Genomic DNA, 25,487 nt, shown 5'->3' with positions numbered 1-25,487 from the left:
AAAAGATGTAAACATATTTGTGAAAATGCTATTAGTTTTCATTTAACTAACACAGTCCTCAATGATCAGACACTATTGCAACCAGTTTCACACTGCTGTGATAAATAAAAAACACATTTGTAAAAAATAATTTTTATAGGAAATAGCATGTGCTAGATTTTTGGCCAGACATTGTTATGTAAGGGATAATTTAGATGAAAAAAAAGTGTTACAAACAAACAACATTCTTCATGATTAGTTTGAGATATAGGGAGAATGTACACATATAGGCCTACTATAAACTTACCAAGCACTGCACAACACTGATTTCTGCAGACTCATATTTCAAGTATTTATTTACAGTATTTCTTACCATAATCAGTTACAGTAATCAACCAACAATAAAATCAATAAAAAAAAAATCTGTTGACTACGGTGGCCGAGAGAGCTCAACGTGCTGCAACTGAAGAAAACCATGCAAATAGTAAAAAACGCATGCAAATAGAAATAAATGCATGCAAATAGAAATAAACGCATGCAAATAGAAAAAAACACCTGCAAATTAAAACAACATCTTCATCAGTTTCACAACACGCGTGTGCTCCAAATACTCACAACACAACCAAATACAGAAACGCGCTGCAAAAGTTCACAACACAACCAAATACAGAAATGCTGCAAATAACACAGACCACAACGGAAATGTTTCCGGGGGAACCAAATAAGTGACGAACCCGGCTCGGACGTGCTTATTGCTCGTGAGCATCCCTATGCCCTACTCCCTTCGAAGGGCAGACGGCAGAGCTCTTCAAGTGGGACTTGGGAGTGAGCATTGCACTAGTGTGCCATTATGTAGCCGTTTGGAACGCACTTGATGAAGGGAACAACGAAAGACAAGTCTTGTCCTCATTATTTTCACCTAGGATGTTCCCATGACAACGCAGCACGTTGTCCATCAGCTGAATAGCTGTTCTGACGACAGAAATATAATGCTGTTAACATAACGGTTGCAAATAAATGTATTTTTTTATTTTTACTTCACAATTTAAAAAAAAATGCGTTATGTGTCATTGTCTCAACTTTACCCTACATTACCTAACATTTCTCATGAAACAGTTCTTTATGAAAATTTAAACATAGCATGAAACAATTTGTACAGTGTAACTGATGTATAGATTAAAATCTTTCCTTCATGTTCTTCTTCTCTATCTTTTTTATTTATTTATTTTAGTTTTCAGCTCATTGCTCTTTTCTCATTTGTATTCTGATGACATTGAACATATTGTTAATACATTTTGTATATTTTATACAAGTTGTATGTCATAAAAATGTAATCTCTGTATGTTTTGCGAAAAAATACAAAGTTAAAATAAATAAAATAAAATAAAGTAGAATTTTGAGCTGTACGCACGTCCGAGCCGGGTTCGTAACTTATTTGGTTCCCCCGGAAACATTTCCGTTGTGGTCTGTGTTATTTGCAGCGCGTCTCTGTATTTGGTTGTGCTGTGAGTATTTGGAGCACACGTGTGTTATGAAACTGATGAAGATGTTTTCTTAATTTGCATTCGTTTTTTTTCTAGTTGCATGCGTTTTTTTCTAGTTGCATGCGTTTTTTTCTAGTTGCATGCGTTTTTTACTATTTGTATGTGTTTTCTTAAGTTGCAGCACGTTGAGCTCTCTCGGCCACCGTAGTTGACAGATGAAAATTACTGCAAGAAGTACATACAGTTTGACTGAAGAAAAACTACTGTAAAAGCAACAAGAATACTGTAACTATTCAGTTACAGTATCAACCAGAGATTTGGTTGAACTCTTTGTCCAGCTTCCATCGGTGTCAGTCCATGGTTGATAACATGGTCAATAAGTGTTGCACGGATTTCTTGAGTCAAATTTGGTCCTCGTCTTCTTTGTTCAGGTTCTATCAACTCTACAAGTCCTTCTTTACCTCTAGGCTCTACCTAGGCCTCTTCCTCTATCCCCTTCTTCTCCTCTTCCTCTACCTGGGCCTCCTCCTCTACCTCCTTCACTTCTTCCTCTACCTCCTTCACCTCTTCCTCTATCTCCTTCACCTCTTCCTCTACCTCCTTCACCTCTTCCTCTACCTCCTTCACCCATTCCTCTACCTCCTTCTCCTCTTCCTCTACCTCCTTCACCTCTTCATCTACCTCCTTCACCTCTTCCTCTACCTCCTTCACCTCTTCCTCTACCTCCTTCTCCTCTTCCTCTACCTCCTTCACCTCTTCCTCTACCTCCTTCACCTCTTCCTCTACCTCCTTCACCTCTTCATCTACCTCCTTCACCTCTTCCTCTACCTCCTTCACCTCTTCCTCTACCTCCTTCTCCTCTTCCTCTACCTCCTTCACCTCTTCCTCTACCTCCTTCTCCTCTTCCTCTACCTCCTTCATCTCCTCTTTGAGCTCCCCCTCTTATTCTCACTCTTCTTCTTCTTCTTCTAGCTCCTTCCATTTTTGTTAAAGACAGGTGAACGCACCTGCTGCCTTTTATACCACACCTGAGTCCTGCGTTTTCAAATTAGCACATGTGTGCTTCCACACCTAATGGATGTGCACATCCAATTCATTCATTAGTATGGTCAATGGCAAACCGGGGCTTTGTAATGACAAGGAAGTAACCTCACAATCCTTATCTGTGTCTAAGGTGTGAAAATGTGTGTAGAGTTTTAGAAATCACTGTGTGTAATGTTTTGCAAAAAGGGTGAAGCTGACAACGTGCTTACAATTGTGCAAATCTAGGCTGGTGTTTTGCTCCTTGAGTGTAAGGTTTTGCTAATAGTGGGAAAGTTTTAATTTTAGTGTGTAAGAAATTGAAAAAAACTGTAAAAGGATTATTTTTTTTTTTTACTTGGGCCCAAACTTCAATCCACTATCAAACTTCAAAATGCTCTGTGACTAATGTGCACAGCTACTGCCTGCCTTACCTGCAAACTGTATTCCAGACACAAATCTACTCTTACAATTTACATACACCCAATTCAGTCTGCAATCACTTTTTTTCTCGACAGATATGATTGAAGGCTTGCCTTCAGCGAGGTTTTTTCTCAGAGCGGGTAGGCCGTCTGTCGCAGCTCATGTGAATATGTCACATGCAGCAGCTGCAGATAGGTATGCATATCCTGGGTGAGCAACGAATCAGAACCCGTCAACGGGCAGGGGTGTACATCCTCCTCGAGGCTGCGGCCTGTCGTTAGTGTCCCAGCTGTGGGTCTGGAGTGAGGAATGATGGTGTGGATGGAGGGAGGGAGTAAGTTTTATCACCATGTCCAAGAGCTGTAACTCAAGGAGCCCATGTCTTTGCCAGAGGTTACCTGCACCTTTTCTCTCTTCCCTTTTCCCTTTCGCTCAACCTCTGGAAATGGACACAACATGCTCTGTAAAGTAGACAAATCAGCTAGATACCTCACTAAGAGTGATATTTCAACAGAGAGATGACCTGCTGCCATGTGTAGGCTAACTTATTTGTGCTACAAAGAATATGCTATTACATTGCTCTTTACTTTCCTCCAATTATCTTTGTATTGCTAAGCCAAATAAATCTTGAAATTAGAGCGTCACAGCTTTTTAGCTTTTTTATGTTGCTACGTGGCTGCTGGTGTTTAGTATGTTCCAATGAAATCACTAGTGTTTTACTATTGGCATACTGCCATTTGAGATTAGGGGGGTCATGTTGTTATGTGATAGCTTTGGTGTTCTCAGGTTTGTTAGCTTTTTAGCATTGTGCTATTGGTTTACAGGGTGTTCTGAGTGTTTGTATCATGTTGATATGCAGCTGTGACCGATCCTGGTCCTAGAGGGCCATTGTCCTGCAAAGTTTAGCTCTAACCCCAATTAAACACAACTGAACCAGCTAATCAAGGTCTTACAAGGCGTACGTAAATGAAACTTCCAGGCACTTGCGTTGAGTTAAACTCTGCAGGACAGTGACCCTCCAGGACCAAGTTTGGGCATCCCAGTGCTTTACATTTACATTTTATGCATTATGCAGACATTTTTATCCAAAGCGACTTACATTGAATTCAAGGTACACATTTTACATTTTGTCAGTTCTTGCTTTCCCTGGGAATTGAACCCATGACCTTAGCGTTGCTAGCGCCAACACTCTACTGTTTGAGCTACAGGAAAGCCCAGTGCTAGCCTGGTCCCACCAGACTCTCGTACATTTCATTTGTACATAGAGTCTGGTGGGACCAGGCTAGCACTGGGCTAGCCTGGTCCATACAAAAGATATGTTTAATAACAGACTCTCATACATTTCATTTGTACATAGAGTCTGGCACCACTCCACTGACAAGCGTTAACTTCCTTGTAGGCGGGTACTATATTGAAGTCACGCAACAAGAGGGGAGACGACAACAACTATCGGCTTTGCATCCCTAGCATTCGCCTTAGTCAACTCATTCACCACTAACGGAGTGAGCTGGAAAATCAAACTTTTCCCGAACCCCGTGGGGAGGAGGGCCACAACAACATGGCCACCTACAAAACTAAGCAAAGATTGTTCTTGCTCCGGATTTAACTTCTTGATATTCGTCAGCATTGCCACAAGGGACCGAATGGCTTTGCACACATCTTTCTCTGCTGCCATTACTGAACTACAACTTAAAATAACGCACAACATTAACGTCATCGTTCTCAGCCACTCCCTTTGTTCGCTGATTGGCCCGGTAAAAAATTTACCGTAGAAAACCAAAGACTACAGCACAATCCCAAACGTAGTACTGAAGGAAAATGAAAATTGAGCGGAAGTACATAGGAGGGCGGAGCCAGGCTAGTTTTAAGCATGTTGCTATGCAGCTCCTATAGTATTCTGAGTTTTTTGAACATACAATACAATACAGTTAATTTATATAGCACATTTAAAAACAACCGTAGTTGACCATAGTGCTGCACAAGGAATAAAAAGAACACAGCAATAATCACATATAGACAGTAAAGCAATAATCACCTGCTACAAAAGTGGGTACGGTTCTTGATAAAAACTCAAAGAAGCAGAGAATCAAGTAATATTAAATGTCAAAGAAAACAAATATGTTTAAGAGAAGATTTAAAAAATTTATGCAGTTGGGGCAGTTCTAATATAAGCCGGGAGACTGTTCCATAATTGTTCCATAAAAGCGCGATCCCCTCTATTTTTTGAGTTTACTCCTGGGAACATAAAGTAATTCAGAATCACCTGATCTAAGTGATCTTGACTCTGTGTATGGTTGCAATAAGTCAGATAGGTATAGTGGTGCCTGATTCTGATGGGATTTAAATACAAATAATATAATTTTGAAATCAATTCTAAATTTAACCGGAAACCAATGAAGTGAAATTAAGATCGGTGTAATATGATCACATTTACGCTTCCCCTTGAGAAGCCGGGCCACCACGTTTTGAACTAATTGTTAACGTGAGATGGATGACTGGTGAACACTGATGTACAGTGAGTTGTAATAATCCAACCGAGACATTACAAAGACATGCATTACTGTTTCAAACTTCTTTAAAGACAAGAATGACTTAACCTTAGTTAAAAGACGAGGATGATAAAAACAAGATTTAACCACACTACTTATCTGCTTATCAAATTTAAGGTTATTGTCAAACTATAAACCCAGATTTCTAACACTTGGCAGGCTACTGTACGGAGACAGGGAATCAAGATCAATGAACAGTGCGTTAATTTGAGCCAAACAGGATAATTTCAGTCTTACTCTTTTTAAGACTTAAAAAAATAAAATTTTCATTGTTGGGTGTTTTGATTCATTTTACTTTTTTGTGCTTCCTCATGTTGCTGTATGTTTTGTGGGTTATTCTGAGTGAAATTTCACCCATTAGCACTCACTCAGATCAAAGACCTTGATTAGCTTGTTCAGGTGTGTTTGATTAGGGTTGGAGCAAAACTCAAGGGATCTCAAGGGTCAGAGATCTATCGCTTGTTCTATCCAGACTGGACTATTGTAATGCTCTCCTGGCTGGTCTTCCAGCTTGCACTGTCGAACCTCTGCCACTGATCCAGAATGCTCCAGCTAGAGTGGTCTTTAACGAGCCGAAGAGAGCAGACGTCACTCCTCTCCTCATAAAATTGCACTGGTTGCCAGTTGCCACTCACATTAAATTCAAGTCACTGGTGTTTGCCTACAGAACAACCATTGGCTCTGCTCCCTTTTACATAAACTCATTACTGCAGACTTATGTGCCATCCAGAAACTTGCACTCTGCAAGTGAACGTCGTCTTGTGGTGCCATCTCAAAGAGGCACAAAATCTCTTTCTCAGACCTTTTTCTGGTCTGTTCTCCGCTGGTGGAATGATCTGCCTAACTCAACCAGAGCTGCTGAATCTGTAGCAACTTTCAAGAAACGGCTGAATGAATGAATGAATGAATGAATGATCCAAATGAATTTCCGCGTCTGCTTAAGATAGCATCTGAATCCTCAGTCCATCCATCCATTTTCCAAACCACTGGTCCAGTGTGGCTACAGTGTAATCTCATACAGGGGTGCGTTTCCCAAAGCCAACTATGGTCGCAAGTTCCGTTGTTACCAATAGAGTTCAATGGAAATTGCGATCATAGTTGGCCAACGATGCTTTTGGGAAACGCACCCCAGGTCTGTTTATTTGATTAGATTCAAGATAAATCTTTTCAACTTATTACTGGAGCTGTCAATTTGCTAAGTTTCAAATAATTATTAGACAGCAAGCACAAACTATGCAAAAGCGTCAGAATTCACTCATACTCAGCATCCAAATTCACTCACTAGTTTTTATTCACTCCTTCAAGTGAACTAGATTAGTGGACCAATATAGGGGAAAATAAATGAGGATATAGGGGGCGATTTCAGACACAGTCAGAGTGTTTTTTTTAGCATGGTGCTGCTACTGTATATTGGGGGGTTCTAAATGAATGGTGAGCGTTTTGGGTGGTTGCTTACTATAGCATCAAATGAATCCACTCACAAGTCACCATGATATGGCTCACTAGATATGGTCACTACTTTAATGTAAGCTTATGAGATGGTTTGACGCCAATTTTCCAACGTTTTATTTTATTTTTTTTTATAAACATATTTGTTATTCTGGTTGATTCTCTCTTCACATTCTGAAAGTAAACAATAATAAAAGTGGTCTAAATATTAAAAAAATTACAAAATTTTCTGTGGAAGTCTCAGGACCGGAAAATGTTCGTCCAATCACTGCATTAAATCCGAAAGCAATGATAGGATGTCCTACCTGCCTGTCAGCATATTTATTTATATATGTCATCAGCACATTTCATAAGACTACAGACAGTCACAGAGCACCGCAAACAAGCAGTAACCACCTTTTACATTTCCTCTTGAACCAAAAAATTGAGCTTTTGCTGCGTTCACGCCATGTTGTAACCGTAATTACAAGATAGCAACCCTTGACGTTCTACCCAAAGCTGTTCACGTCCTCTTCACACTTTGCTGAATCTGCTCCGGCTGTGCGTTCATGTGTTTTGAAGGAGGTGTGACTTTGGAAAGTGCACTGAAGGGAGGGTGGGATCTAATGCTTTCAAAGCTATTGCTAGCTGTTCCGAAATTGCCAACCCTACCCTTAAGTCTGATTGCTTCCAAAAGTAATAATGTATATCTCTTTAAAAAGAAACCTGATTTGAGGGACAGTATCGTTCATTTTAATAGTATAACCCAAAATATTGTTAAATTTTGCTTAGAAGTATGGATTTGTTCAATAAATAATTAATATACTTCCATGTATGTGGTTTCATAGTTTTAATGACTATTATTATTATAAATCACTGAAAATAATCATATTAAGAAATGAGTAAAGTGTGGTCAAAGTTTTGACTGGTAGTTTATTTTTGCTCAGATGAATTGCAAATACTTTCCTGTGCATGCTGGGTACTAAAGGTCCACTGCTCTCAGAACTTTGCTGCTCATCATTCCTAATGAAAACACTCCCCACTGTTCCTTTCATACATATTCATTCTGCAAAAGGACAATGCGACCCAGGCTATCAACAAACTGCAGCTGGGCTTTATGTTAACAAAGTTGTAGGAACAGTTGGAGCAACAGTTTGATGTCAGGACTGTTTTTTTGTTTTTTTTATTAAACATAAAAGTCAATTCACAACTGTATTCTCAATCATTGCATTTTAGCTATCTTGGAGCATTGTATGTTGTAATTTAGGAATCTGTATTGGTTTCTAGCAGGTAAAGAGATGTTTTGTTTAGACAGAGTTCTTAATGGGAAGGGGGGGGGACAGAAAATGGGTACGATGCCATGAGTGTGTTATTAGGTGACCGTGATTTCACCTACAACATGTTCCTGGATCAACACTTTTGTTGATCCTGGAAAAACATTCCAATCAACCAATCAGATTTAAAGAACAAGTTTACAGTTTATGTCAAGTTTAGCCTTACATCCAGGATTAGGTGCTTCATCGTCAGTGTTATTCACCTATCACCACCTATCATTTATCTAATATTTTGGGATAAGTTATGGGTAGGGTTAGATTTAGGGGTAGGGATAGGGTTAGTAATAAATTTTCAGACAGGAATGTTGTTCCAGGATCAACATAATATGAGCCAAGAAAGGGTGTGCGTGCGCCAATAAAATGCAGCCAACTTAGGCGACTGTCTATAATTGTTCATGCCAAGAAAATCAAGTTAATATTGATTGATTTATTGTGAAATACACTTTTGAATGATTATTTGGGGGGGGGGGGTTTGTTTTGTTTTTTAAACATCAGTGTTGGAAATTTCAACATGGCAAGTACAAATCTGAAGGGGAAAAAATGCTTATTGTTAAGCCCTGATCTTGCAAATGTTCCTCATCTTCTCCATGTTCCTGCACAGCTCAGCCGCAGTGGATTAGCATGATAAATGACACTCAACTGGACAGCGGAGAGCAGCTCCATTGGGAGTGTCGAGCTACTGGAAAGCCCAGGCCCACGTATCGCTGGCTGCGCAACGGAGAACCACTCAGCACGCAGGTACACACACACACAAATACACAGAGAGAGAGAGAGAGAGAGAGAGAGAGAGAGAGAGAGAGAGAGAGAGAGAGAGAGAGAGAGAGAGAGAGAGAGAGAGAGAGAGAGAGAGAGAGAGAGAGAGAGAGCTCATAGGAAAGAGAAATCTCTGGGAACTGTTTAATTTTTTAATTGTTTCTCAAATGGAAACTTATGCTCAAGGCTAGAAACATACCAAGGACTCACAAATGCCTGGCCAACGTATTGTTAGCATGTCGTACCATTGAACATATTTACATACTCTCTTGCTTTACATAGACTACTGGTCAAAAGATGTGAAAAATATTTTTTAATGTTTTAGAAAAAAGTTTCTTCTGCTCACCAACGCTGCATTTATTTGATCAAAACAATCTATTTTAATATATTTAAATGTATTCCTGTGTTTTATCCAGTCTTCAGTGATACATGATCTTTCAGAATTAATTATAATATGCTGATTTGGTGCTCAAGAAACATTTCTGGTTATTATCAATGTTGAAAACAGTTGTGATGATTCATCTTTTTGAGGAAACCATGGTGGACTACCATTCAAAAGTTTGGGGTAAGTACATTTTTTTAATTATTATATTTTTTATTCAACTAGAATGCAATAACAGCGAGAAATTACAGTAAAGACTTTAAGAATGTTATTAAAAAAAGATTTAGAAGAAATGCTGGTTTTTTTGTTGACATTTCTATTAATCAAAGAATCCTAAAAACAAATGTATCCGTTTCGACAAAAAAAAACTCTTTTCAACATTAATACTAAGAACCATTTTTAATAATTTAGCACCAATAATAGCTGATGATAACAGAGCACTAAATCAGTACATTAGAATGATTTATGAAAGATCATGTGACACTGAAGACTGAAGTTACGGCTGCTGAAAATTCAGCTTTGCAATCACAGAGGAATAAATTACAATTTAAGATATACTGTATGAAAATAGAAAACAGTTATTTTAAAATGTAATAAATATTTAACAATATGAATGTTTTTTTTTTTCTTTTCTTTTTTATCAAATAAATTGGTGAGCAGTAGAGATTTCTTTTAAAAACATAAAACAAGTCTTAATTATCGATCAGATTTGAGAATCAGAACTAACTGTTGTTTAATGCATTATATCAATAAGTGGTACTATAATTACAAATCACTTGTGACTTATAGAGGTCTCATGCTGGAGTCGCTTTGGAGATGTGTAATTGACATTAAGTGTGCTATGAGGAGCAGTCTTGCAGGTGAACACATGGTTCTAAAGCGATTCTTGTCTCCCCACAGAGCAGAGTGGAAATGGTGAATGGGGAGCTTATCATTCACAGACTACAGCAGGCTGATTCTGGAATGTACCAGTGCATTGCCGAGAACAAGTATGGAGGCATCTACTCCAGCGCAGAGCTCAAAATACTGGGTAACTGTTTATAACTATTTTCAGCATCTCACTATTTCAGCTTAAAGCTGAGTTGTGTACTTATGCACTATTCTGTGCCATTTTTAGTATAAATAGTGTGAGTGGTGTTTACGCTGAAAATTCCCAAATGAAAAAAAATACACAATACACTTTATTAACTGACAAAACATGAAAGTAAGTGGCCGGTGAACAGGGAGAATAATTGAGTAAACTTTAAAGTTACTTACACAATGTGTATCTGATATTACTTAAACATGTCTTCTAATTATAATGCGAACGATTAGTTTTGCCGCTTCCATAGATATCAGTGTGTAACTCTGAATGTATTGTTTTTTTTTATTACTTATGTGAATTTAAATGTCTGAAACCTAAAATAAACATTTTGTGGTGGAAAACACTGAATAGTAAATGTAAATATATGACACGTGCTGTCTCCTAATCTTTTTGTCTTCTAAACTTTTCTTCTAATCATGAAAAGTGGCACGCACACTTTTAAAGGCAGATAAAAGAAGATGCAGGAAAAGTAATGGATATATTGAAGAGAATTTAGTCTGGGTGAACAATGTTGTAAAGGCCATTTAACCCCACAGGTAAAGCTTGTCTCTCTCTTTCTCTCTGTGAGCATTGAACAGGCCAGCTTTTGACAGGCTGCTTTCAATCACACACAATGAATAATCCTGAAGTCATTGCAGAATGACATCGGAGACAAAACAAGGCCAGGAAGCAATCAATTGCTACTTTCTTTGAACTGAAAAGTCTGTTTCAGGGACTGAAAAGTCTGCTGGCAAAACATTTAAGGAAGAAAGAAACCGGTGATATTGAGTTAGGTGTCCACAAGGATTGGCTAAACTGAAGACTACACAGACAAAGCTGTCACAAACAGCCTCACAGTCTGGCAGAAGAAGACAGGCGAGATGAAAAGAGAGAAAAAGAATGGGGTTGAAGAGGAAATAAAGTTATGTTGGATCGGTTTTAGCTTGTTTGTCAGTCTCAGTGTAATCAGAACAAGAAATGTTAGAGTCGTTTATGAAAATGCCAGCGCTCTCGGTGTCTGGATGCCCGGGACAAAACAAAGGAGAGATGCAGACTGGGATTGCGTGTTTACTGGAGACACCCTCATTTTCTCCCTGTCAGCTTTGATTGTCCCACACACTCCAAGATGTGTGTGGTCGTCTTTTCGTCACTTTCCTGGGGGTCATTTTCATTTATGTTCCTCATTATGTGCTTTTGTTTGTCCATGGAGATCTCATCATTCTAATTCAAGTCGAACACAAACAAATGACTCTTCTTTTTTTTTTTGACAGCATTCATGTTCAATTCATTGTTGAAGCCTAATGACTCAATGTAGGAGAAAAAGCGAAATATATTAATGTTCAATTCATTGTTGAATCCCGGTGAATTTAGGAGAAATGTGTATATAAGCACACACTATATTTCGATTCAAATGTTAAACATACAGGGAAAAAAACATGGGTGAAATATATGTGTCACAGACATCTCTAGTATCATTGCCAAAGACATATCTGGTAGCATTACATGGGCAGAACTGGTAAAAGAAAAGAAAGAACAATATTAAATGCTAGACTCATAACATGCATGAGTCTTGAGACTGTGACTCCCTGAATATTCCCCTTCACTGGTCCATTTCCCTCCAGCTGCAATGTGCTTGTTTAGTTCTCTGAAGTGACAGTCAGAAGGAATGCTTTTTTTATGTATTTGTGACAAATCCTCCAGTTACTCAGCGCCTATGGGGAGAGCTGCCGTCCATGACTTAGTCTATTCTCCGTTATAAATGTGAGCACATATTGCAGTGACATATTACATGGCTAACAGCAGCCTTGATTCTGAGCTGAGCTGCCTCGGGTGCCGGCATATGCGCATGTGTGCCATTGCCATGCTGCTCGTACCCTCGAGGCCAGTGGAGTGGGCCCAGAGTGGGTCGTTGAGTACAAAAGACCTCTTAGGCCGTGTGCCCACCAAAGCGTTTTTTCACGCTCCTGGCAAAATTCTAATTGTTTTCAATGGGAGCGCCACGTTTTTTATACGCCATGAGCGTAACGAGGTGCTGAGCGTGTATTTAACGCTCAAGCTCTGAGCGCCCGGCGTTTTTTACTGGTCGCCGAGAGTTGAAAAATGTTCAACTTTGGGTAAAACGCAGCGCTCATCACTGTCACTTTTTACACAGCCGTCCAATCACAGTGGAGGAGGGCCGGGACAAAAACCACACCGACCAACTGTCACAACATGCTTTATGTACAACGACGTCAACCAGCTGAGCTAACCGAACAAAATGGATGAAAAATTAATTTTTATTATGAAACAAATTATCTGCGAAATCAGTTACAAGCAAACTGTGCTGCGGATATTCTGTATCATAGCAACGAATCGTCTCAACTGAAAATAGCAGCGCTGCCAAAACGCTCTCAAGCACCCACAGCTAGGCATTTCAGCAGAGCGTCTAGCGTTTTCAGCCGGCTAAAAACACTTTGGTGGACACACGGCCTTAGTATTCACAATGAGAGATGCATGTCAAATCTACTACTTAAAAATTGTACACTAAGGGCCCTATTTTAATGATCCAAGCGCATGGTCTAAAGCGCATGGCGCAAGTGCACTTAGGGCGTGTCCGAATCCACTTTTGCTAGTTTAACGACAGGAAAAATGGTTGGTGCGCCCGGTGCATGGCCTAAAAGCGTGGTTCATATTCTCTTAATGAGTAACGGGTCTGTTTTGGGCGTAACGTGCAATAAATCAATCAGAGTCTCATCTCCCATTCTGTTTAAAAGCCGGTCTTGCTCGTGCCATGGCGGATTCGCTATTTACATAGCGGAATTTGCAAGCGGAAAAACTGAACCCCTCTCTAGCGAGGAAACAGATCTGCTTGTGCGCGAGGTTAAAGCACACTAGCAGACCATCTACGGGACAAGCCGAATTCCACCATATCTTTATATACACTGATAATCTATTACATTGTAATCCTTTTATTTTTAATATTTGGCATGTTTGTACGCAGGTCCCTGTGTGTGTAATAAGCAGAGTGTCCTCGCATTGTGCACTCGACTATAGGCGCGTATTACTAATGCGCCCTTTAAATAAATAAAAAAAATACTGCGTTTGCTAATGCATTTGCGCCCATTAGTGCGCCCATGGTTGTGCTGGTCTGAAAACCAGGTGTGTTCAGGCGCATTGTCGGCGCGTTGCTATTTTATCCTGAACACTTTTCGTTTTCGGACCAGCACGCCCATGGGCGCAAATACCTTTGCTATTTAAACATCATGGCGCAAGACGTGAAAATGATAACTGCGTCAAGCTGAAACTAGCAAAAAACACTTGTCGCGCCTGGTGCCGCATTGTGCCGAGTGTATGATAGGGCCCTAAGACTCCCTTAAATGTTGTTTGTCACACACAAAGTAAGCACACATATATTTGTTACCACAAAGATGTGTACGTCCCCCGCTCCAAGCTTAAGAAAGTCGTTCATTGGTCCTGACTCTCTCAGCATGTTAGGAGGCTGGTGGATTGTGTGGCCCTTTGGCAATTCCAGAGATTAAAATGTCATCTTTTCTAATGTCACTCGTAAAAAACATGGTGCAACCTTTGACTAAACACTCCTGACGAGGCCTGTCAGCATGTAGCTACAGGCCCCAGAAGGCTCCAGCAGCACTGCAGACATCATCACTTTTAGCCCATATGTGTTTAGCTCTGCTCACTAGAATACCATCACACAATGTCCTCCCCAGCTACTGGAGTACATGTCCTTGAAAAGCTCAGGCCTCTAATGCAGTCTCTTCAAACATGAACATCAGTATACAGGAATGTACGTCTCTGAGATTGGCCATGGAATATAGTTCTGCAGATATGAATTGTTCCTGTTGGCCAATACCCAGTGAGTTAGCACTGTACCACTTTCGGTTCCATCATCCTGAAGTCAATGGGGTTTTTGAATGGGTTTTTAGTTAAATACCTTAAATAAGGTATGTTTTAACACAAGCACGATATATTTTCATAAAATACATCAGTAAAACCCCCTTGTGATTTTTTTTAAAGCTTTTAGTTGTCCTGAAAAATGTGGTTGTAAACAAGTGGCTAAATGGAACTACAGAGGATGCTGGGGACATTAAAGAAGACCTATTAGGCTATTTTACATTTTTAACTTTCTATTGCTGTTTGAGCATGAAAAATGTCTGCAAAGATACAAAGCACAAAGTCCACTCCAAAGGAAGTTTTATCGGTAAGCCTGAACTCCCATAAACACCTTGATTTTTCTTAAGCTAATGTCTTTTGAAGCTAGTGTCTTGAGTTTTCTTAAGGGAGTGTACACGTCACTATAGTCCTCATTTAAATAATTCCCATCCAAGGCATACGCAAAAAAAACGAAAAAAGATTGAGGCCTGGTTGAGTTACATAAGGAGTGTGTTGTCATCATGTCAAAGAGATGCAGCTTTTTCCACACTGAATTTAAACCCCAAAACTCTTTTTCTTTTTCTTTTTTGCCCATCCGAAGTCAGACAAACTTAGGAAACAGTGGTTAAAGGGATAGTTCACACAAAAACAAAAATTAGCCCATGATTTACTCACCCACAAGCCATCCTAGGTGTATATGACTTTCTTATTTTAGCCAAACACAATCAGAGTTATATTAAAAAAAATATCCTTGCTCTGTAATAGTTAATGGTGCTCCTGAAGTCCAAAAAAGTGCATCCATACAAGTAACCATCTGACTCCAGGGGGTTAATAAAGGTCTTCTGAAGCAAAGCAATAGGTTTTTGTTAGAAAAATAACCACATTTAAAATTTAAACTAAAATAACTAGCTTCTGGCAGCCGGCCTACTTGCACCAAATGTTTAACTTCTGACACGATGTAGGAGTATAGTAAGCTTAGACGCCTCTCGTGGTTCAAACAAATAGGGCTGGGCAACAAACTCAATCTCCTCTTTTCTTATATCGAAATCCTCCAATATTTCTCTTTAGAAAATTCTCATTTTATACTTTGAATATGTGACCAGTGTTTTGTTTTGATCTATCCTCTGCGCTTCCACATTTGTCAATGCGTCATGTCAGAAGTTATTATAGTTATTATAAAATTATTATAAGTTATTTTAGTCTATAAAGATTTAAATATGGATATTTTTCTGACCCTGACCCTGTTCCTTTATTAACCCCACTGGAGCCGTGTGGATAACTTTTATGATGGATGGATGCACTTTTATGGACTTCAGGAGTGTCATTCACTGCCATTATAAACCTTGGAAGAGCAAGGACATTTTTAATATAACTCCGATTGTGTTCGTTTGAAAGGAGAAAGTCATATACACCTAGGATGGCTTGAAAGTAAGTAAATCCTTGGATAATTTTAATTGTTGGGTGAACTATGCCTATTTTTAACCCCAAAGTTCTCTGTGTGCTGCACACACATCACACCTGAAATGTGTAAGAGAATTAAAAAAAAAAATGTACCACTGTGAAACATTGTGCAAGTCATGCTTGCAAAGGTGGTTCTGATCGATCTGCTTGTTCTTCCACAATTTTATACATTCTACATCTGACTCGGGCTTGAATTTATGAGCCAAAACTGACGTGTGGGTGTTTACACCTGAGAAGCTGAAACTCACGGTTATGGTAAGGGTTGTGACATTTCCGAAACATGATTGAAGCGGTTGAGTGATCACAGCACAATGGTCCAGCTGACCAATCAGAGCACAGAAGGAGGGGCTTCTTAGAGACTGGAAATAAACAGAGCGTTACAGACAGACTGGGAAGAGAGGAGCTGCAACGATTTAAAATATGTGAAAAATAATGTTTTTTTTAAACAATCAAGCATGAAAATCTATTCTTATAGAGCCCAAACACAAAATCAAAACTTTGTAAAAGGGCATAATATGGCCTCTTTGAAATGTCATCACGCCGAACGGGTAAACTCATCTACTCAGTATTCTGCTTTTACAGCCTCAGCCCGTGTTTAAAAATCGCACTGTTGCAAACTCTAACATCACCAACATTACGCTTCCCACAACTCTTTCTGTCTTTATTTAGAAAATCATTTTTCACACAAGTTAAAGACATGTAACTGTGATGTTGTTAGCTTTTTACATATGCTGATTGTGTTTACTCATCAAAATTTGTAAAAGTTGTGTTCATTCGTGAAGATTATCATGAGGCAGTTTAACTACTCAGGACAAACAAGGGACTCATGAACAACTATCATAAAGATCATCCAGGTAACAACAGTATTATTCTTTTCTGTAAATTCAGTTAATATTTTTGTGTTGTGGACTATATGTAAACATCTGTTATGTGAAATAGCTTAGTGCAAGGTGTACTGGCATGTAAAAGTTTCTTAGTCAATCACTACAAATCACGGCATTTCCAACATCACCTCAGCCCCGTGTTTTTTTATTTTATTTAAATTTTTTTTTTTACACAAATTAGGATAGTCCATAGGTTAAAAAGAAGTTTGAGAGTATTTAAAAAAAAAAGAAAACGTTTTTAAAATTGTCGAGGCCCCTACTGCTTTAAAATCACCATTAAACAGCATTTGATTTTGTAACTTTGCAAAATCTACTAATTCTACTCGTTTGTGTCAGCTTGGCGAGAAACTCCCCGCAGACAGATTAAACATTTAACAGTAATTATCTTCAAATACGCTTGTCGAGGGCTGAATTATTTTTTTATCGTTTAGCCTGGAAATGTTTTACTTCTGGTAGACGTCACGCATTATAATAAAGCTACTAATTATAAACCCATCATACACAATGACAGCAATGCCATCATTACAATCATTCCAGAAACATTTATCTCCCTTTAGAGTCTCAAAAGTCTCTTAAAACAGACATTTTATTTTACCAAAAAAGCACTCATTTATTCATCTCTTACTGCTATTGTTGACTCAGTACTTCCAGGAATTGTACAAAGAGACAAGATAAATGACGTTACATGTGAATATTTACAAAAGTATGCACATGTCATTAGTTAGCAATTCAACGGTGCCAGCATAATTACATTGTTGAATAAGTGTGTGAACAAATTAGATTGTAGTTTATAAGCTTTATTTGGTTTCTTAAAGTAATTAAAGTCAACATAAGAGTTGATGACATAATAACATTTTTTTCATTGAACAAATCCTTTAAAAGTGGATATTTGTTTGTTTTTAAACAGCATCAGCTCCCGTGTTCAGCACCAACCCTGTCCGGCTCATCGCAACCGTTGGGAAAGACGTGTCCCTGGAGTGCCGGCCACGTGCCTCACCCAAACCCAGAATCTCTTGGAGGAAAAACGATAGGAGAGTCCAGCCCAGCCGAAGGTGAGTCTGATTCCCAGCTGAAGCGCTGTTCTGTGACTGTACATGTTTTGCATGAAAGTTAGATAATTATCAGGATTTGGGATGAAGCAGTGGCAGTCCACTCCTAAGGGTCTGTGTTTATAATTGATTCCAATTAAATATGCCCATAAACACACATACATTTACATGAATCTTTGTGCACAGGGGCTTTAATCAATGTTCTTGTCCAATGATTACCGGCCTCACGCTGGGTTCAGCTCTGCTGAGGTGCGATTTGATGACAGGTTTGTTTGCACTCTCAGAGCCATTAGGCTAGTTTGCTATGCAAGGTTGCATTGTGATTGATGTCGTGTTGATTTCTTATTATTAGTCGTGCATATTAAAAGTTTGGGATCAGTCTTATTTTTTTTTTGTAAAGAAATGAATACTGATATTTATCAAGAATTCATTCAATTAATCAATAGTATCAATAAAGACATTTACATTCTGTAAAAGAAAATCGATTTAAAATAAAAAAATTCTAATTCTGAACTTATAGAGGGTATGCACGAGAGTGGCAGCATTGGTCTGTAGTCGAACAAAAACTAAATTTAAAAATCTAAAATTGAGAAAAGATTTGAGATTGACTGCACAAATAGATTCAACACGAAATATAAACTATCTTTTAACATACTTCCGAAAACTACAGAACATAAAAGCAAATGGATCGCTTAAATTCGCAGAAACAACTGGAATACAGCGGACGTAGATTTGCAGTTACCGTTTTGTGTCTGACATGTTGAATTTTGTGGTAAAGTCATACCCTAGGTTATACATTGTATTGACAACTCGTCAATTAAATATTTACCATCTTATATTCTGTGTATTTAATTGTTTGCTGATTTTTTATGGCACTTATCTCATTAAAGAAATTCGAGAGTTTTGTTCATTTTTATAGTTTAAGATGTTGTGGATGTGGAAGGGAGATATTTTATGCATACACATTAGACCAGACTGTTGGGTTAAATGTAACCACTCGTAGTCAGTTAATTTATGTTTATAAATTTCTGTTAAGGCATTGTACATGTAACCTCATTAGAATAAAAATATAGCTTGTTTTAGCCATTATATTGTAGACCCTGTTGACTGATAGCTCATCCGCTGTAGTGGTTCATTTAGGCATAATCTTAAATCAGCATGAGGAAAATAAGTGCAAGCCTATGTGTACAAGCTCTTGATGAAGGAGACGTGTCACTCATCATGAGTGACAGATCTGAAATTATCGGCCCCCGTTGAGCGGTGTCAGCTACAAGTCTGTGAAAGGGCTGATGTTTAATAACAGAGATTCTCTGCCACAGACACGTCTAGACGCAAGGGCCTATTCATCTGAAAGAATTAATAACATGAATATTATTGTTACGGTGTCACTGGTTGTGTTGTGGTGGTTTATGAAAAAGGCTGAATAGGAAACTTTGTGCATGCAGCAGAATAATAACAAGGTTGACAAATCCTTTATTTTGCTATGTCAAAAGGGATACTTCACCCAAAAATGAACATTATGTAATCATTTACTCACAATCATGTCGTTCCAAACCTGTATGACTAAACACTAAAGAAAATATTTTGAGGAAAATCTCCCTTTTTTAGCTATACAAAGTAAAAATTTGTTTTAGACCCATTGACATTCATTGTATGGACAAAATGGTTGAAACATGATGTAAATGATGACACTATACGAACTCTTCATTCAGCTATGCATTACATGGTGAGTTGTAATTTTCTTATTTTGAATGCTTATTACTCTTAAGTCCATGACCCTATCAGGACAGACCTGTGACCCACCATTCTTAGATGTTTAAATTTGATAGTCTATCTCTTAACATACGTTAAAGTGTTGTCAACCTGTGAATTCACACCTTGCTTTCTTTGAATGCCATGTGCCTTTGGCACCGAAAGTGTGCTAATTTACTCCTGCCAAGACTGTAATGAAACCCCAAACAGTTATGAAGCACGTGTCTCTGAAGAGATGTTCATTGTTTTATCATATTCCTATTATAGTTTCCCCAGGTTCTCTTTCTAAAGGAGATGCATGTTCAAAGTCACTGCTGACATTTGCATTGCATAATTTTGTGCTAATTTGTAACCTTTACATGATCACTCTGATTTTCATAATAAGATGCAAATGCACAAATTATTTTAACCCTATGAAGCCTATAGTATAATATTTGATACACACGTTTATAAGGCAGCGAAATGATCAACATGATCAAAACGTTGCTTTTTTTTTTTTTTTTTGTCTAATTGATATGCTTATACTGTTTTAGCAAGTAAAGGGCCTTTTAGTATAATTCTAAAACTGTCAAACCTCAGGTCTTAAGGTGTCTTTTTGCTGTGAAATCTTTACTGATTTTTATGAAGTAAATGTAAGAATGTATTTTATTTAGTACAATTTCAATATGAACATACACTGGAATAAAGCTTATAGGATTGTTTTTGGCCACATAGATATCAACAACTGCCCCTAATTGCATTGTTTTTGCTAAGTTTGGGCCTCTGGATAAAATTTAGGTGTGTTTTTTTCCTCCATATAATTCCATATGATCTTAAATCACACTATATGAACCATAAGCCCGTTTCAAATATGGTACTCAACCAAAAAATAAAGATGCAAACTTTTTTTTTAATTTTTGTCTAAAGGCTCAATAAACTGTTCAATTTCAAATAAATAAAGACTATTTCATATATCAGGCTTTGCAGGTTTAGCCATTGTTTTACCTTTCATTAAGTAATTCATTTCTTTTAGGGTTAAAACAAGGTCACAGAGACCTAACTTCTCTCTACAAGTTGCAAAGCATTTGACAAGAAACAGTAATAACCTTACAGAATAATAAAAATGATGCCCTACACACATACAAATAAATTTGAACACACCTCTACTAACAGGTATTCGAGTCCCCAATTCACCACATATTTATCACAGGCCTTGCTCGGTTGCAAGTGGACGTTGCAAAATTATTTACGGGCTTTTCTGCTGACAGTGGTGCTGCTGCAAAGCAGGCAATTTATTCTGAGAAATAGCCACTGGGATTTGCGCTCTTTTCAAATTGTCCTGCAAAATGGCTTCGCCAGCCCAACAGCCCCAGACCAGTCATAACGCACAACCGCACGTGCGTACGGTCCTCGGCTCAGACCTCAGAGCGGCGGTAAAAAAAGTCCACACGCAGCACAAAGCCAGCTCTCACCTTGACATCCTTCCTCACTTCCTGCTGCTTATAAACCCATAGTTCCATTCTCTCAAATCAATAATTCACAAGTAATGGTGTAACCAACATTCAGATACTGTTAGCCCTTCCAGCAGCCACATGCCGCAGTAAAAGATACAGTAGAGTCTGAACAAAGTGTTCTTCAGGTCAGCTGGTTTGTCAGACACTGTGTGTTTGGAATCGTTCATAAAGTGGTGCGCATCACATTTGAAATGATGTTGTCTGCCGTGTGATAGATGTTTGTTTATACACAGTGACTACTGATAGATGTGAGAAGTGAACAGCTCAAGAATGCTCCGTTCTTCACGTAACAAGGTGATGAATGGACTTCGAGGTTGCGTGATCTGATATATCGTGTGGCAAATTTGTCAAGAAATTGATTGCATTTTCTTTTTTGTGACATAGCAAGGGCAGATATAGTTCTTTCTGTTTTTGCTTTTTTGGGGATGCAATGTTTTCTATGAAAGCCATTTTATAGAAAGAGAGACTGTAATTATTCCTATGTTTTTGTGTAAATCTATTAATTTATGCATAAATAATTTCAAATGCAATTCATAAATACAACAAGTTGAATACACCTCTTGTATAATAAACATTTATTTTGATATGTAGTGAAAAAATTCTCATTGAAACTAAATGGGAATACAAGAGGATGAAACTCATAAAAAGATAACTTTATTATGCAGTTTGGCATAATTATTTTAGAAAAACATAAGTAGTGAAGCAGTATTTGTGGCATTGCATTATTAGTTCAGCTTGTAAAATGTCCACGAAAAAAAAAACTACTGATATTTATGAATTAATAATTCATGATATTTATAAAGTGCTTTTTATCTTAAACTTTTTTTTTTAAATAATAATGATATGTATGTCAAATATGTATTCAAACCGTAAAAAACATCAAGTAACATTTTACTTGATGGTTACACTACATGACATTAAATTATAACTTTAAAGTAGCTTTTTTTATAACTTTTTCAAAACCAAATTAAAACAACAGAATGAAAATGTTGAGTGATGCCTTCTCATAAAAAAAATAAATAAATAGCAGTTGGAAGTAGGGATGGCCCGATACAATTTTTTTTCAAACCGATACGAGTACGAGTATTTACATTTGTGTACTTGCCGATATCGAGTACCGATACTCGATATTTCTACCGCAAAAGTAACTATAGGCTCCCAGAAAAGAAGACAGAAGACTATTTTAGAACACAGGTTAGAAGACTGTTTTTATTTTCTTCTCTGCTTGTTTTAACAAGTCTAAAAATAAATAATAATGAGTAAAATAATAAATGTATTAACACACAAACCACTGTTAATTTAACATAAAAGCAAGCAGTTACTGCGTGCATGGTCTGACATGACTGAATGCGCCCAAAGTGCGCTCCCTTAATAGTCTAATTCCTAAAAAGCTGACAGTTCATCGCGATCTCACACATCTGTTATTATCAATGAAGCTGACTGCACAATGAATCTTTCATAATATCCACACTTTGTTTGTTATAATTAGAGGATTTGCCAGCATACAGAATTCAGCACTGAACAAAAAAGTTTTGAGCAGTGAGGGGAGTCTATCTTAAATGCTTCTGATTAGCCATTGCGTTCAAGAAATCAACACACATGTCTGTGATTGGCTACATCGCTCAACGCTGCAAACATGTTATGAATAGAAACTCTGGCCTGTAAATCGTTTCTATTTTGTTTTAGTTGTTCTTCTTGCTTTTCTGCAACAGATGAATGAAAATCTATTAGTTTTAATATGTTGTATTCATAGATATTTCTAGTTTGCGGGAGTCCCGCGAATCGTTTTATTCTCCCGGGAACCCGCACACATAGAGTGAGTGCATTACCGCCCGCGCTCGCGCTCGGCCATCAGATCTAGTGCCGCGCCGCACTCTTTTGCGTTGGGAGTGCACGTCCCTATGCCTCAGTTCACCTCGACAACGCACTCGCGGCGGCCAGTTTCGTTTCGCAAAATGTACGTGGTATCGGGGCGTGGTATCGGCGAATTTTTATGAGTACGAGTACGAGTATATGAGGACAGTATCGACCCGATCCCCGATGCCAGTATCGGTATCGGGCCATCCCTAGTTGGAAGGGTGGGTCATTAAGAAAAAATAATTGTAATTAGTACCAGATTAAGGTTATTTGGCTTGTAACAATAACAGTACCAGGAATGTTATATAGAACCTTAATGGTGTAATGAACATTTTTAAATATTAGTTATTTTTTTATATATTCTGATCACTCATCAGCTGGGAAAAAGTCTTCTGAAAGTGATTCATAAGATAGTTCTTTTGTGTTATTAACATTATAGTTGTGGTGTGGATGTCCCTATTCTAATAGAATTAGATTGATTATTGAAACTGTATTGTCATTGGTGTGAACAGACCTTTAAGTCAAGTTACCTTTATTTATATAGCGCTTTTTACAATACAGATTGTTTCAAAGCAGCTTTACAGAGATAACAGGAAAATAATGCAACAAAGTTTGTTTCCAGAAGAAAATAGCGTCACAGTCCACCTTAAGGAAGTTCCGTGCTGTTTCATTTTTGTTGTAAAAAGTTATTAAGTTAGTTTATTTATACATGTAGCCGCTCTGAAAAAAAAAAGTGATGTCATCGTCCAGGAGTGTGTTTCCCAAAGCCAACTATGGTCGCAAGTTCCGTCGTTACCAATAGAGTTCAATGGAAATTCCGATCATAGTTGGCCAACGATGCTTTTGGGAAACGCACCCCAGCTCAGTTCAGTTCTCACATAATGGTGTCACTTCAGGCAGATCAAATATATTATTGAATATTAAATTAAATGCCCCCAACTAAGCAAGCCGAAGGCCAATGGCGACAAAGGCGAAAAAATCTTTACAGATTTAAAAAACAAAAGGGCAGGAATACAGAACCCTAGACTCTTAACACTGCAAGGTTGTATTTATATTCAATGATTTTTTTTCACACATCCAGTATTGTTTCAATAGTTGGTCATACACAGGTGACACAACTCTAAAGTTAATATAAACACTGTATAAAAAGGTGTTAAAAGTGTTGGATAAAAAAAAAAACTCTCATTTCATCACTGCAAAATTCTAAAAAAAAATAAATAAAAAAAACACATAATTTATTGAGTTTTGAAAATGTAAAAAATTTAAATTATGCATGTTTTATTCATAAGGTCTGGCATGGGCTTGCCCCACCTCTGTTGAAAGAATTCATAAAACAGAGGACAGCTTGTGGTATTGGTACCAGGTCTGTTAGAGGGGATTGTGAAGTACCATATAGGCGAACATCTTTTGGTCAGAAAATATTATCTGTGATAGGGAGCAAATATTTTAATACCACAGTTAATAAGACAATGTTCTACTCATCACACTTTTAAAGAAGAATATCTAAAGAAGTGGCTTATGACAAATCAGGGGTGTAAACATTTTTCTCAGTAATTTTATTAATGTTTTGGGTATTTTTTTTTTTTTTAGTAATGTTGTGTGTATAGTTGAGTATTTGTTCTTGTGTGTACCTGCCTAGGGACTACGGATGTAAATTAGCAATGTTGCAATTATCCGGCTTGTTTACATTGTGTATTTTGTACAAATGTTCATTAACATGCTTTGTCCCTATCAAATAAAAACAAACTGAACTGAACTTAACACAAAGAACCATTTTATCATAATAGGATTCTTCAGTTCAATATGGTTCTAAATTGAACTATTACTATGTGTGAAGAACCACCTTTAAAGAGCTATCTTTTCCAGAATGTTGCCCAAATGTTGCTAAAAGTTATCTTTAGGTTAGTTGCCTGGCCAAGTGTTTTTTTTTTTTTTTTTTTCTGCCCCAAGCCTTTATGATTTTATGTATAGATTTGATTTGGGTTCCCTCTTCAATGCTTCAAATCTTTCTTCCTTGTCTTCATCCTTCTAGATTGAAATAAGTCAGGTTGCGTATAAATGTAATAACATACCTCAACAAGCTGCATATATCATTCATGTCTACAGCACAAACTGTGTGGGATAAGTTATTCGCTGACTTGTATAGTCTCTTCAAGTCCTTAAAGAGTAAACAGTAGTGATTCTGGCTTGGGAAGCTCCACGAGTAATAAGATTTAAAATAATCAGATCAGCTCTACCAAGGTTATGAAAAGATATGTAATGAAATGGTGGATGAGCTACAGTTTACCGTAGAAGATTCAAGAGAGAATCGTATTACTTGTTTGGATCACTCTGACAGCACACTGCATTGTTGAATGTTAAAGAAGACATTCTTTTCCCACTTCAACTATAACAGTAGTTAAAATGGATTTTCAGTCAGATGGTCGTTGAAATGAGCGAAATGAATTTGACTGGACACGGGTGACTTTAGCAAAAGGATTTTCTGACATTAGCTGTATCCAAGGAAGGCGTCTCTAGATGAAGAGAAGCTCAATTGTGAGAGGAGCAGGGGTGGGATCGAAGCTGCCCTGCGTTTATCTGACATTGACAGCTGTGTGGAGTTAATGAAGGTTTGTAATTAACATGGATTTCCGCTAATGTTAAAGGGTTTTGTATTCCAAATGAAAAGTATTAATCCCATTAGTTCGAAAGTATGGGCAGCCCTTC

The 25,487-nt window shown here is 37.8% G+C and overlaps 1 protein-coding gene across 3 annotated transcripts in view; it reads left to right on the top strand.

The window, feature by feature from the left end:
- The window catches only part of cntn5 (contactin 5), a 442,606-nt gene that overhangs the window by 348,191 nt on the left and 68,928 nt on the right, over window positions 1-25,487 (top strand). For all 3 annotated transcript variants that reach the window (XM_077248331.1, XM_077248330.1, XM_077248329.1), the window contains exons 10-12: window positions 8,819-8,955; window positions 10,253-10,382; window positions 17,538-17,682. In XM_077248331.1, coding sequence (XP_077104446.1) covers window positions 8,819-8,955; window positions 10,253-10,382; window positions 17,538-17,682 — 412 coding nt within the window. The remainder of the gene's footprint in view (window positions 1-8,818; window positions 8,956-10,252; window positions 10,383-17,537; window positions 17,683-25,487) is intronic.

The sequence above is a fragment of the Siphateles boraxobius genome, unplaced genomic scaffold, assembly GCF_051911475.1.
Source record: "Siphateles boraxobius isolate OS27281-9 unplaced genomic scaffold, OSU_SipBor_1 30, whole genome shotgun sequence".
Lineage (NCBI taxonomy): Eukaryota > Metazoa > Chordata > Actinopteri > Cypriniformes > Leuciscidae > Siphateles > Siphateles boraxobius.
This window is presented reverse-complemented; position numbering and strand designations above follow the sequence as displayed.